At 35.8% G+C, this 14,676-nt stretch overlaps 1 protein-coding gene across 1 annotated transcript in view; it reads left to right on the top strand.

Moving 5' to 3' along the window:
- The window catches only part of LOC129572900 (leucine-rich repeat-containing G-protein coupled receptor 5-like), a 54,210-nt gene extending 42,697 nt beyond the window's left edge, over positions 1-11,513 (top strand). The window contains exons 7-19 of the mRNA XM_055453014.1: positions 854-925; positions 1,133-1,204; positions 1,475-1,543; positions 1,627-1,764; positions 1,997-2,137; positions 2,562-2,627; positions 2,777-2,920; positions 3,058-3,129; positions 3,323-3,449; positions 5,079-5,247; positions 5,579-5,761; positions 6,111-7,583; positions 7,790-11,513. Coding sequence (XP_055308989.1) covers positions 854-925; positions 1,133-1,204; positions 1,475-1,543; positions 1,627-1,764; positions 1,997-2,137; positions 2,562-2,627; positions 2,777-2,920; positions 3,058-3,129; positions 3,323-3,449; positions 5,079-5,247; positions 5,579-5,761; positions 6,111-7,583; positions 7,790-8,085 — 3,022 coding nt within the window. The 3' untranslated portion in view covers positions 8,086-11,513. The remainder of the gene's footprint in view (positions 1-853; positions 926-1,132; positions 1,205-1,474; positions 1,544-1,626; positions 1,765-1,996; positions 2,138-2,561; positions 2,628-2,776; positions 2,921-3,057; positions 3,130-3,322; positions 3,450-5,078; positions 5,248-5,578; positions 5,762-6,110; positions 7,584-7,789) is intronic.
- Positions 11,514-14,676: the final 3,163 nt, after the last annotated feature.

The raw sequence follows: 14,676 nt of genomic DNA, 5'->3' as shown, positions 1-14,676 counted from the left end.
AGCTCTCGGCAATAGAAAAAAACACACACACATTGGAAATTGATATTAAAATCTACTTTTTCATCAAATTTTGGTAAGAAAAGGCTTTGAAATTTGGCATGCAACTGACACGGATGACAAAAATTGGGTATAAAGAAAATAATTGAAAAATAAAAACATTTGGAAAACTTTGTAATCAATATCGGTATCGCAGAAAGTGTCAAAATTCGCATCAAATTGGCAATTGAAAGAGGATGAATTTTATTCATGAAAATTTTGCGCATTTTGAATTAAAAAACTATATCATTCCAACTATTTTCTCTTTGTCTCTCTCTCTCTATCTATTTTCTATGTTGTGTTCAATTGGTAACTAACAAAGTTCTTGGTGTATCCATTTTTTATTGTATCCCATTCCATTATTATGTGTTGATCCACTAACAACAAAAAACACGCACAATGTGCGATTGATTGTATCGAGTGTGAAACTGGCAAATAAAAGGGAAAACAACCACCACACAAAAAACTTGGCTGCATGTATTTTTTTTTTCATATTCATTGAAAAAGAAGAAAAAGAAAGAGTTTGGAGCGACAAAAATCTATCTCTCTAGAATACAAATGAGATTCTCGTTCATATTTTCCCATTCTTTTTTGTTCCATTTTTTTTCTCTTCTTCTTGTTATGTGTGTGTTTATTTGGATGGTCATAACATGAAAAGAAAAGTGTTTATAATATTCGAATGACTAACATTGCGGTGTATCATCGAACCACGCATTCAACTTATTTAATCCGATTTGTTTTCATTTTGAACATGTTTCGTGTTTGGTTTTTTTCATTCCTTTCGTTCTTTCTCTTCATCTATTATCTGTGTGCACAGAAATTTAGGAGGCAATCATCTACTTAATATAAACGTTGGAGATTTTCCAAAATTGGACAACTTGCGATATCTGTAAGTATTTCCATTACTTTCTGAAGTTTCTGGCAAAGTTTTCTTATTTTTGCCGGTTTTATCAATGGACGACTCATTTCATCTGCAATCACATCAACATCCAGTGTTGGAAAATATTAAACAATTTATTACGTCTTTTTCTCATCATTTTTCTCTCACACTCTCTGTCGATTCGATGCAACACTCGAAACTCATTCCAAATTCCAGCACCCTGAAAAGAAATCGTCTGACAAATGTAACAGCCGATGCGATAAGTAATTTATTCAACTTAAGAATTCTGTAAGTAGCTCCCTACTATTGGATTATATTGGAAATATTCACTCACTTGAAAGTTGAATAGAATGCCAATTTCATTAAAAAAAAATTTGCTACACTCTTTCTGAACTATCTTCATTTTGGATTTTGAACATTTCTCTTTACGAATATTTTTGTTTTTGCGTTTTTCATGCAATTTTTTCATTTTTGTCGCAATATACTTTACTACATTTGCCACTTAAATTTTTTTCTTCTTCCGGTGACGTAAATTATTCGTCTTATTTCCATTTATAGCGACCTGGATGATAATTCACTTACGGTGATACCGAACAAATTGGGACAATTGTCAAACCTTCAGGAATTGTAAGCCACTTAAATCGAATTCCATCGACAACTCAATAAATCCATGATACATTTAATGCGATTTCGAATAATTTTTCGTGCAGATTTTTATCGGGAAATCGAATAAATACCATACTCAGAGATGATCTTCCAAAAAATCTAATTACATTGGAGTTGCGGGGCAATCCATTGGGTGATATTAAATTTGATGCGCTTCAAAGCATGCCAAGACTGAGGAAACTGTAAGTTTTAATTTTATCGAATTTGAATATCTTACTTAGTAAGAGTGAAGTCAAATCGGAATTCTATGTTTTCTCCAAGTCTATGAAAAAAAATTGCGAATAAAATCAGAACTCAGATCAAACGCTTGAATAATATAGTAACTCAATCCTATATAGTCCACGATGATCGCTTTCCATACGTGATAAATTTATGCGAAATATTGTATTCATTTTTTTCTTCTCGTCGTTCAAGGGTTTTATCGGATGCCAAAAGTTTAAGTGAGCTGCCAACATTCGATGGGTGCCCAGCACTCGAAATTCTACGAATGGATCGAGCCAACGTTTCCGTGTTACCAAATACTCTTTGCCGAAATTCGTCACGCTTGAAAAGCTTGTAAGTTCAACCAATTCATTCGCGTATTGTTTTCAATATATTTTTATCGGCTCCAATGATGTTCAATCGCTGTTCATGTTTGCATTTTTTTTTCGATTTCTCACATTTTTCCCATCGCTTCTGGAGGTTTTTTTTCCTCCGTTATTTTCTTTTTCCACTTTTTATTACTCTGTTCATTTTTTCCCTTCCTTCTTATTTTGCTCTCTTTTGTACACGCTTTTCCACTCTCTCACCCTTTTTTATCGCTTTCTCCTGTTTACTATTGGTGTTTCACTCTTTTTTTCCTTCTCTTCTATCCTTCTCTTATTTCGTCCATTCACTTTCTATTGCTCTATATTCTGTTTCTGCCCCCTCCCTTTTGTCGTTTCAATGCATTTCTCCAATATAATTACTCTATCTTCTTCTCGCCCACTCGACTCGCCAGAGAATTGAAATCGAATAAGCTGAGGAATGTTCCCCATTTGTCACACTGCAAAGATTTGCGAATATTGTAAGTAAATCGTGCACTTCAGTTCAACATTCAATTCCCTTGAATGGGACATTTTACGTCATCTACCTCAGTGCAATAGCAATAAGCTCAACACTATAACCATTGTGGCGTTCGGTTTTTTTTTCTTCTGTTTTTCCTTTTCTTCACAGAGATTTATCCGGTAATCGAATCAGTTCAGTACACGAAACACCATTCAGAGGTTTGGGTCAATTGCATGATTTGCTGTTGTCGTACAATGAAATCGAAACAATTCCACGAGATGCATTTGACGGTGCGCCAAGGCTGCAATTACTGTAAGCTTTACAAAAACAACCAATTTATACACTGATTTGCTACAATTTGTACCAAATAAATCGATTATTTAACTGAGTTTTTTTTGCACAATTTTCTTTCCTTGACTCATTCACTCTCTCGTTTGTTCTCATTGCAGAGATTTAGAGGGAAATAAAATTTTCTTCATTCATGAAGATTCATTCACCGTATTCGAGCAACTTGAAGATTTGTAAGCATTACATACAATTACTATACTTTAGTGGAAAGTTTCCTTGCGCTCTTCCACTTCGTAATGAAGTACCGAATGATACGAGGGTTTCGAAAACATTTTTGATAAATGGAACCCATAAAAAACATCTTTGATCATAGAAAACATAAAATAAATGGCTGTTTTGATAAAAATCTGCATTTTGCATTTATAGGAATTTGGGCAATAACATCTTCCCAACGCTGCCAAAGAATGGATTGCAAAGTGTGCGCCATTTAAAAACGTTCAACAATCCAAAGCTACGTGAATTTCCACCACCAGAAACATTTCCACGCATTCAGGTGAGAGAACGCTTGATCATTGTTTACTGCTCTCACAATTCGAAGTGGGCAAACCGTCAGAAGTAGTACGGCAAAATAACAAATTGCCGAAGTAATTTTTTCATTGGAGGTAAAATGTTGAATTACCACCAATGTTTTTATTCGGTAGGTAAATTTGAATTCAGTGGAAAAAAGCCGCTATTAGGGCATTTGAAGAGTGATAAAACATACCAAACACGTATAATTGTTGGGAAATAAATCTTTTTGATTGTTTTTATCAAATTTTCATCAAATTTGTTGCAGCAGTGAACAGTGAATTGAATCTAAATTCCAAATGGCACAAAACATTAAATTCTTAACAACAATCATCTCGAATCATCTTTGCAACACGAAAAAAGGCTAATTGAATTTGCTATTTAGCCTTCTTCGGCTATTACACAATACGATTTGCAACGATTCCTGATTTTGTTTTCATCTTTTGACAATCGGTTGTCATCACACTGAATGTTTCATGCACAATCGTGTTTCCTCACACCAACGTGATCACACACAATATGAACGCAAACAAACGAAGTGTGTGCAAGGAATTGTCACATTCAAAGGGTACAACAGCGCCGGTTGAAATAAATCACAGACAGCTAAATTGGTAGCAAATGAGCTTGGCAAATGAGTGGGCAAAGGTTCGAATTCCATGATGGAAATTTTTTTTTATTCTTAATGTGTTCATTCTTTTCCGATGGCCTTTGAATGTGGCAATTCCTTGCACACACTTCGTTTGTATGCGTTCATTGTGTGTGATCACGTTGGTGTGAGGAAACACGATTGTGCATGAAACATTCAGTGTGATGACAACGGATTGTCAAAAGATGAAAACAAAATCAGAAATCGTTGCAAATAGTATTGTGTAATAGCCGAAGAAGGCTAAACAACAAATTCAATTAGCCTTTTTTCGTGTTGCAAAGATGATTCGAAATGATTGTTGTTAAGAATTTAATGTTTTGTGCCATTTGGAATTTAGATTCAATTCACTGTTCACTGCTGCAACAAATTTGATGAAAATTTGATAAAAACAATCAAAAAGATTTATTTCCCAATAATTATACGTGTTTGGTGTGTTTTATCACTCTTCAAATGCCCTAATAGCGTCTTTTTTCCACTGAATTCAAATTTACCTACCGAATAAAAACATTGGTGGTAATTCAACATTTTACCTCCAATGAAAAAATTACTTCGGCAATTTGTTATTTTGCCGTACTACTTCTGACGGTTTGCCCACTTCGAATTGTGAGAGTGTTGATGTTTGATTGGATTTTGTGTGTGTTTAATAAAACACAGTTGTGAGTCCACAGTCCATACATGTGGTACGCAAAGCGAGGTGCATAGCACACATAATGTGTAAGACACATTCATTCAAAAAAAAAAAAAAATGAAAATGTCTGATATGCGGCGCTTTTTCAGCTTAGGCCACTAGATGACATGAGATGATTTAACCAGGAAATGAATGTGCTGTGATTTCATTTTTAATTAAACATTCCGACTTTTGTTTTCCGATGTTTTTTTTTCTCTTTTCATCAAACTTTTAATTCCCGTTTTTCGTTGTGTATTTTGCCATTGAAACTGTTTGATTCGGTGTTGTTTTGTCTCTGACAGACGCTGGTGTTGTCATATGCGTATCATTGCTGCGCTTTTCTTCCTCTTGTCACCATGTCAAGCACGCCAAAAACACATCCAATCCAGGAGACCATTCTCTTTCCAACTGACAGCAAATTCGACATGAGCCTGTGGAATAGCAGCCAAACGGATATCTGGCCACAATTGCGTGAGTTTTTTGTTTTGTTTTAATTCCGTATTTCACACCCATGGTCGTTTGTTGCGTGCGTCATAAGGTCATGCGTCATGGATGCATGCTCGTTTGATATTTTCATATTCATTCCAATCATTTTGTCAATATCACATTCATCATAGCAGCGCGCAACTGCATCAAATTAATTGTTTGACATGAGATCCCACTTGAAATTTAATCAACATTCACTTGAGTGTCGATGAATGCATCAAATGCACTTGTGAAAATTTGCAAAATCACTCAAATGAATGTCGCAATATTGATTTAACGCCTTTGTCATTTGAACAACCTTTTTTTTACCACACAGATAACTTGAGCAAAAAGTTTGGTAGTCAAATTAATGAACTGTGGGATTCGTTCGGGCAAGACTTTACGTATCCTGGAAATTTGCCAGCTTATGCGGAAGAATATTTCGAAGAAGAAATGTCACCAACAAAAGCGCTGAATGGAGATATAATGACTGGCTCCGTGCAATGTTTGCCGCTGCCAGGTAAACAAAGATGACATTAATTTAGTGTTTTATGGTCTTTATTTGCGACTACTTTTCTTTCGGTGTATATTTTCTCGAAGAGACTTGATCACTTGGGCACGCAGTTCTTCGTGTCGTTTTCCTGCTTTTCTCGTCCTTTAAAATGTTTTTTTGTTTCTCATTTCGTCTTCTTTATTCTATGTTTTATTTTCTCTCTTTTGTTTTTATCTTTTTTTCATTCGTTATTTTCTCTCTCGTTCCATCTATTTCCACCAAACGTTTATCTCTACCTGCATTTTTCTTTCGTACTTTTAAATTGTCTAAACTTACAATTTTTCCCATTCATTTCTGCACCAAAATCAATTTCTAGGGCCATTTTTGCCATGCCAAGACCTGTTCGATTGGTGGACGCTGCGGTGCGGTGTATGGGTTGTATTTCTGCTGGCGATGCTCGGTAATGGCACCGTTGTATTCGTGTTGATATTTTCACGTTCGAAAATGGATGTGCCACGATTTTTGGTATGCAATTTAGCAGCGGCCGATTTTTTCATGGGCATTTACTTGGGACTATTGGCTGTGGTGGATGCATCAACGCTGGGCGAATTTCGAATGTACGCAATCCCATGGCAGATGAGTATCGGATGCCAAATTGCTGGCTTTTTAGCCGTACTATCATCCGAATTGTCCGTATATACGTTGGCTGTGATTACATTGGAACGCAATTATGCGATTACACATGCAATGCATTTGAACAAGCGGCTATCACTGCGTCATGCTGGTTACATCATGATATTCGGTTGGATGTTTTCATTTACAATGGCCACATTGCCATTGATTGGTATATCGGACTATCGTAAATTTGCCGTATGTTTACCATTCGAAACAACAACCGGACCGGCCAGTTTAGCATACGTAGTCTTCTTGATGTTCATCAACGGTGTTGCATTCGTTATTTTGATGGGTTGCTACTTAAAAATGTACTGTGCCATTCGTGGTTCACAGGCATGGAATTCGAACGATTCACGCATCGCCAAGAGAATGGCACTTTTAGTGTTTACAGACTTTTTATGCTGGTCACCCATTGCGTTTTTATCGTTGACTGCCGTATTTGGTGTGCATTTAATCAATCTCAATCAAGCGAAAGTATTTACTGTTTTTGTGTTACCGCTAAATTCATGCTGCAATCCATTCCTTTATGCAATTATGACGAAACAGTTCAAAAAAGATTGCGTGCTCATTTGCAAAGCGATTGAAGAATCGCGTGTGACCCGTGGCATTGGACGTTGCAGGCACAGTTCGAATTTCAGTAATCGACAAACGCCAGCCAATACAAATTCACTGGGTGAACGGTCATCAAAAGATATACCACCGTTAACCGCAGGCCAAATTTGTGCTTGTTCAAAACTTTTGCAGCAAAATATCGGCCGAGATGAGCCACCGCCGAAACTTTGGACTCGAGTTTGGAATCGAATCACTTGCACTAAACCGCAAAAGAGATCGGAAATTCGACGGGATATTCGATGCGATCAATATGCATATAAAATCGCCGAAATTCAACAGAAACCATTTAAACGGGCCAGTTCAGTGTCAAGTGATAATTTCAGTTCATCGCGGTCGGATTCATGGCGTCATGGTCCACCACATCATTGTTCAATTCCATTACGGGTTTTAGATACACGTCGCCGACATTCCTCATGGTTAGTTACAAGAAAAACATCACAAGACTCAAATTTATCCAGCTCAAGAAATGACTCATCGGCTTCGGCCACCACAGCCAGCACGTCTACGTTTCGATTGTCACGGTCTAGTGCGGCTAGTTCGACGCCAACACCGTCGATTTCAGGTAAATATCCAATGAAATTGTTACGAATACAGAATGTGCAAAGAAAAAAGTTTAAAAATTTCCAATATATTCCAAAAATATCAAGAAAAGTTAACAATAAAAAAAAATCACATTCACATTAAAAAAAAATCATCAACATTAAAAGTTAACGCTCAAAAAGTTAATCAACGTAAAAAAAAACTAATGGCTTTCAATAAATCAAACAGGCAAATCCTCAGTTGGTTGCACAAAACCGCGACTCGTGCGTCAACAAGCGGTACAGGAAGAAGTGGTCGAGCCATCGTGTTCGTCGCCAAGACTAAGCGTACGCTTTCTGCCAACCATTCCATCCGCGGCCGATAGCAGCGTTATCATCGACGAAGAATCACACAATGAACCAAGCACTGCCAGTTCAGCAAACAACAATAATGTTGGCTCCACATTCTATACCATTCTGCAAAGTGGTAACACCCTCACAACGCTCTCTAGTCCAAAATCAAATAAATTGGATAAACCGCCGTAGGCAAAAGGAAAAATCTAACACATATAAGTAAATCTGATATTTTGTATGTTGTCCCAAAGCCCCAAAACAATTGTAAGTTATACAAGTAGTAGGCGAAATGGCGAAGGGGAGAGATGAAACTTCCAATATTTTGGTAGTTGTTGTGCTTTTTCTCCGAAAAAAACAAAAAAAACCACTTTTTGGTGGTTCGTTTGTGCTTTAACACTTCAGCTTGTGCATATATTCGGCAATATTGATGATAATAATGGGTTTCCAATGTTGAACAGGGTCACATCAACCGTTTGGTAACATCGTAAGCAAAAACTTTGTTGTAGGCGATATGAAATGGTTATGCATCTAATAGGTTTGAGAGAATATCGTGTAAATACGAGCAGAATTAATTGTATATTAAGCTAAGTATACAGTTCCTTGTGAAATGAAAAAATTTCTCCGGTGAAATTTTCACAGGTGATATTTTTATGGTGTTTTTTATTTTCGAATTGCAAGCATAATGATTTTTGATGCATGAAACAGCTAACTCATTTCAATATCAACACGGCACATGAACAAATTTGGTTTTTGAGTTCATTCTTCTATGTGTTTTGTCTAAACAAATTTTTTTTCACGGTCGTGAAAAGTATTTCGCGTGCAAAATGTACGCGAAATTTTTTTCACGGCGGTGACAAAATAAGAAAGATCAAAATACATTAAGAAATGAATTCAAAATTCAAATTTGTTCATGTATTGTGTTGATATTGGAGGGAGTTAAAAAAACACCATACAAATATCACCTGTAAAAATTTCACCGGAGAAATTTTTTCATTTCACGAGGAACTGTGTACTTAGCTTTAGCTCAAGGATTAGACCATCCGCCTGAAAAGTATGCTCTTCGTTCGGAACATTTCTATTAGCACAACGGATTTCGAGCACAATTCATTCGAGTGTTTTAATGGAAACATCGTTTCAAGTGAATGAACGATATTTATTGTCGCCGATCCGTGTGTGTGTGTGTGCGTCGATTACGGGCTGCGATTAAAATAACATTATGTTCCACATGACACAATGATAAATAAGGTTCAGTTCAGTTCACCCTCGATCAACTTCAGAATCCAACGTCTGCACGTGATTTTGCCCGGTTACCAATAAAATGGAAAGTTTTTCTTTCTTCTAATAAAAAATTCATGGCTCAAAGTTCGAGAAAAAATTAATTAGAAAAAAAGTCTAATTAATTGTATCGATCGTTTTTTGCACGCGCTGCTTCTTACATTTACATAGGGATACTTTTTCTTGTTTATTTTCCCTGTTGCTAACTCTTGATACTGATTTCTTTTCGGTTTCCCATGGCGCCCAGAAAAAAAAAGTGCGAAAAAGCATGGTGTATAATGCCGGGCAAAAAGTTTAAGTCGCTTCGGTTCGAATGCTAATGAAATTCGATTTCATTTGCGGTTCGTGCTACGTTTCATGCTACGTTCCATGGTACACTACACACAAACACATAAACATAAACAGATACATTAGTTCACGGGTAATTGATAGAACGAAGTGGATAATAAGCAGGTAATTAAATGCGTCTACTTATTAATTGTTTGCTGTTTGTATTCTTACATCGAATGCATACATTCGTCCGCTTCGGAATCAAATATAGGCGTGTGATTGTGATTTATTCAATTAAATATTTATGACTGTTTGGGAATAAATTTCCGCACAAGTGCGCGTCATCGCCAAGCAAACAAAAGCGAATGAACAACTCATGACGCCCATGGAATGAAAATAGGGAAACATTTGTGTAGCATTTACATGTATTTTTTTCATCGGGTTCAACAGGTGGGTGAGAGGTTTTGCCTAGCAACATCGAGTCAAACTCATTTATTATTTTCGTGAATTGCATACTCAAGTTGGATCATTTATTTAAGTTCTCCCAGAAAAAAAAAACAAAAGAAAACTGGGACAACCTTCCTTCATTCTTATAGTGGGTTATTCTGGAAATTCTCCAAAAATAGAACACGTTTCGTGTTGGACTTTCGGCTTCGTCTTCGGGTTCAAATTTCGCATATATTATTTTGAAATCAAGCATCAATCTTTGTTTCGCATAAACATGCCTTGGACTCAGATTTTATGGATTAAAATGATTACTTCACAAGAATGTATGTTTATTTGCCGAAAAAACAAAACAATGAATCTGGTGCATGGCATCAATTCCTTTCAATTGAATTACTGTTGACTTTGACCTAGAGTTATGCTGACACATCCTATATTTCCGTTCATATAGATTTGATTGCATATCATAAAATATTAAATTGTGTGGATGTTGTCGGTGCTGAGCCGAGTATTCACTCAAGACACCCACCCCTGTCCCCACTTTTCGCGCGAGAGTCAAATTCTCCCTTGTCAAAACCTGTACGTTCTTGTTTCCTTACTGCGCACTACTTTTCTACGGTGAAGCAGACTGCTGCGTTGATGTGTATAACAATACGGGTAAAACACCGGCGCTCCGAGTCTTTTATACAAACTTCCCATGTAGACGATACGAAACAGGCAAAAATCGAAAAAAAGTTAATTTTTTTTTTCGATTCTCATATAGTATTTTTTTTTGCCCAATCCATTGGTGTTATCGCCACATCGAAATTCGCGCTCCTTATCACTTAATTTGCATCATATGATAAATGCGAGTGACGTCATCAATAGCTTGGGAATCAATTGAAATGAAACACACGAAAAAATATTCGAGTAACGAAACAATGTGATACAGATCCATTCATATGAAACAATGCGAGAGGATTCGTTCATAACGACACTGCAGACAAAAAATCTATCGAAACGGAACACCTCAAAGCGAAATACCTAAAACGGCACATGCTATGTTTCATTCTTACGGATTTCTTTTCCATGTTTCATTTTAATGGATTGCTTTATTTTTGTTTCGTATCTGTCTATTGAGCGGCGAATGTCTCATGTTCATTCCAAGCTCATCATATGAATTATGATCGAAATGGTTATGCTCGTGCCGAATATCTATACTATACATTTATGCAAGCAAAAGTGGAAAAGCAGAAATAAATCTTTGCAAGAAGTGAACGGCAAATTGTAACGGTCGAATTCTAAAGTAGAGAAATAAAGCAAACACAAAAAGGAAATTGGAATGGTTTTATCGTCACGATAAAATCCCATCTGAAATCATTCTCACATCGCGCGGTCTGAAAATATATTGAAAATGTTGGTAGGCCGCACACCGATTTCGCTTACGTCGATTAAATTCACATCAAGCCGACACACACAACAGATGTCATTAACGGCGGGGGAGCTTTAGAATATAAATATTATATTAAATATATGTGTAAGTCATTTGTATTGACAACTAATCCTCATTTATCAGTATGTTAATGTCTTGTTCTTCGATTTAAAAAAAATATATATAAAAAAAATAAACTAAGTTATTTAAGTCATAAATGTGATATTGCTGAAAACGGTCCATGTGAAACAAAAATAATATTTATTATAGTGCAAACAGAATAAATGGTAAATGGAAAAATAAAAACCAAAGCAAAAAATGATATTGACGGAAAAAGAGAGAAAAATAACCCTGGTGACATTCGCAAGGTATATGCTCAATGATGATGAAATTGAATTTATAACGCTATTTTCACGGAGTCTATTGTATACTCATTCACACTGCTGATGAATATTTTGAAAAGAGGAAAGAGACAACCATTTAATCTTAGTTAAATCTTTGATATTGTGCAAGTGAAAAGCAATCACTTTTCTCCGTGCAACTACAAATAGTGATGTAAATTATGTATGTGTCCATTAGTACTTGAATTGATTGATTGTGACAAAAAGATGGTGAGCGTCCGAGTGACCTATGAAATTTCACTCGATACACATTTTTTTTGTTTTCAATGTTAAATTTGCAGTTTATTCCCATTCGACGTTCTTTCTGGTTTCCTCATTTTTCCATTATTTATTTTGATACTTGCATTTTCTGGAACTATCTTGAAAGAATTGATGCTTTTCTACTTCTTTTACATTCTCCTCTTGTTCAAAAACACAAAAAACTTCCACTGAATGAACTTCGAACTGAATTTAGCAAAAAAAAACTGAACTAAACGAACTTGGAACTAAAGCAAGAAATAAATGAGCATGTTCATTTCGAAAACAAATCCTCTCATCAAATTGAAATTATAAAAAAGTCGACTTTACGGCGTACAGTGTGCGCACACCGAGCGTTGCTTAGTTACCATAGTTCTATCAAGGATGAGCTCCAATATCTCATTATAACTTATTGTGTGAAGGCAGCAAAAATGCATGAAAAAACTCAGAAAATAATATAAAACCCACGTAGTATATGTGGAAGCCTCGAATGAAAATGGTGCCAACAACGACATAGTGACATTTGAGCAGATCTCATTCGAAGCTTAATTGAAGAAAAATTGGAATACTTTTCACAAATAAATTAACTATCATCGAATCAGTACTGTTTTCTGACTGAAAAAAAACTTTCGGTTCGATCGAAATTATTCACAACTAAAAGTTCAGTTCGGTATATATTTGAATGGCCTGTATGTTATAATGAATTCAGTTTGGTCAGTTTTTGGGTTAATTTCGGCCGATTTCGGCTGATCCAAAAATTTCATACTGAAGAATATGAGGTTTCAGTGCGAAATAAAGACTTCAACTAATCTGAATGGGAGTGCGTATAACTTTAGTCAGAGCATGTTATGAGCTGATGTAAGCAGCACCAACAAACATTCGCTGCTGACGATTACTGCAAATGCGTCGCAAAGCATACTCGTCAGCAGCTGACGTCAGCTCATAACACGCTCTGATTTTAGTTAGGATATTGAATGGATTTTCATGAAAATGTCCCTTTTCCACATATTCTCAAAGCACAAAAAGCTCTTCATGCATGCAATTTTAGTGGCGTAATCGAATGAGTGTATGTCTGACCTTTCGACCAGACGTGTGCAAGGTCAAAAATTCTGGGGGGGGGGTAAAATGATTTTGCCCGAGGGGGGGGGGGGGAAATTTATAAATGGGTGTGAAAAAAATGAAGACCAAAAAAAGGTCCTCACTTCTGAAAATCGATTATATCTAGTGTCAAATTTTCCAAATCGCTGGGGGGGTCCACATTTTGGAATCCTAGAGGGGGGTAAAACCGGAATAACCCCCCCCCCCCTTGCACACGTGTGCTTTCGACGGGTCTTTATTTAATAATAATTTCATTTCATTGTATGGAATATATGTAATGGACAACTTGAAGAGAAAACTTTTTTTTGCTTCGTGGTATAACAACAGGGTTTCGACACGGGAAATTTTACTCAGTAAAATTAATATGTGAAGAATTTAGTGAAATTCCTTTTCTTATAAACATTTTTTTGGTGTAAAAGGCAAGTTCCAAACGGAACTTACATTATCCGGGACCGTCAAAAGGGTGATATAACCTGATTTCGCATTCATAATCTATTGAATTTGAATGGTGGAATAGAAAGAATTTTCCCCTATGCAAACATTTCTCCAGCACTCTAGCGCTTATGACTAGCCCGAGAACATTCTACTTTACATTCGAGCAGAGTCATTATGATTGATGACATTAGTAAACCGAAAATGATGAGATGAGAAAAAAAGACAAAGTACCGTCCATTTACTATTTACGATAAACTGTCAGATCCGAATGTAATTTTTCATTACACGTGGATGATTTCATGTAATAAAAATTCAGACATTTCTCATTTCATTTTCAAGAATTTTCATTGATTTCGAGACAAAGAACACAGGTAAATTATAGTTATTCGACCATAATAATACAAATCATTGTTTTTTTTCCACTGTTGATTGAATGAATTCATTTTTTTTTATTATTTCTTCGTTTCAATATTTGCTTATTTCTCAGTAAATTAAATCATTTTTTTTAACAAACATTTAAAACATTTTTTTCATTGGTAACGTTCATTTTAGAGCCTTGAGTACGCTGGCTATCCAGCTGCTGCTATTCAACATCCGATGTCAATGCATTTGGTATAGGCGAAACAATAAACAAAATATCTGATTATTTCTTCCCTATACTACATGCGTCGACAGTGGCTGTTGAACAGCACTGTTGAATACTATTCAATGAATAGCAGCGGCTGGATAGCCAGCGTACTTAATGTTCTGGTTCATTTCCAATTTTTTCTTACATCCTAACGTAGACTTTTCATCACAAAAAAAACCACAAAAAATCCATGATAAACTTCATTTTTCTAGTAATAATTCATCTGGAGGTAATAAAAACAATTTATCACCTTAAATTTGAAGCAACGCAAATGATAATTGTTTATCATACAGAAAATAAATATACATTTTCGACTCATATAGTTGTTGTTAAATCAAATTTGTTTCATTTTATGATAATTTTCGAATATACTTGATTCAGTTTGCTATAAACAAAACAGCGTTAATACCTGTGCTTTGAAGCGGTTTTATTCGGGAAAGTGATCCAAAATTAAGGCAAGTAGCGAAAATAAATGATAAAAAGTATCACAAATTGTGATTCACAATCACATTCAAGTATATAATTGATGGTATTCCAGGGGTATCATGTGAAGAAGTAACGGTGTGACTCCTGTTGTCATATGT

This window comes from Sitodiplosis mosellana, unplaced genomic scaffold (genome assembly GCF_009176505.1).
Source record: "Sitodiplosis mosellana isolate CC-2019 unplaced genomic scaffold, AAFC_SMos_1.0 Smas_scaffold_5712, whole genome shotgun sequence".
Lineage (NCBI taxonomy): Eukaryota > Metazoa > Arthropoda > Insecta > Diptera > Cecidomyiidae > Sitodiplosis > Sitodiplosis mosellana.
The sequence above is the reverse complement of the archived record's forward strand: the minus strand, read 5'-3'. Positions and strand labels throughout refer to the sequence as shown.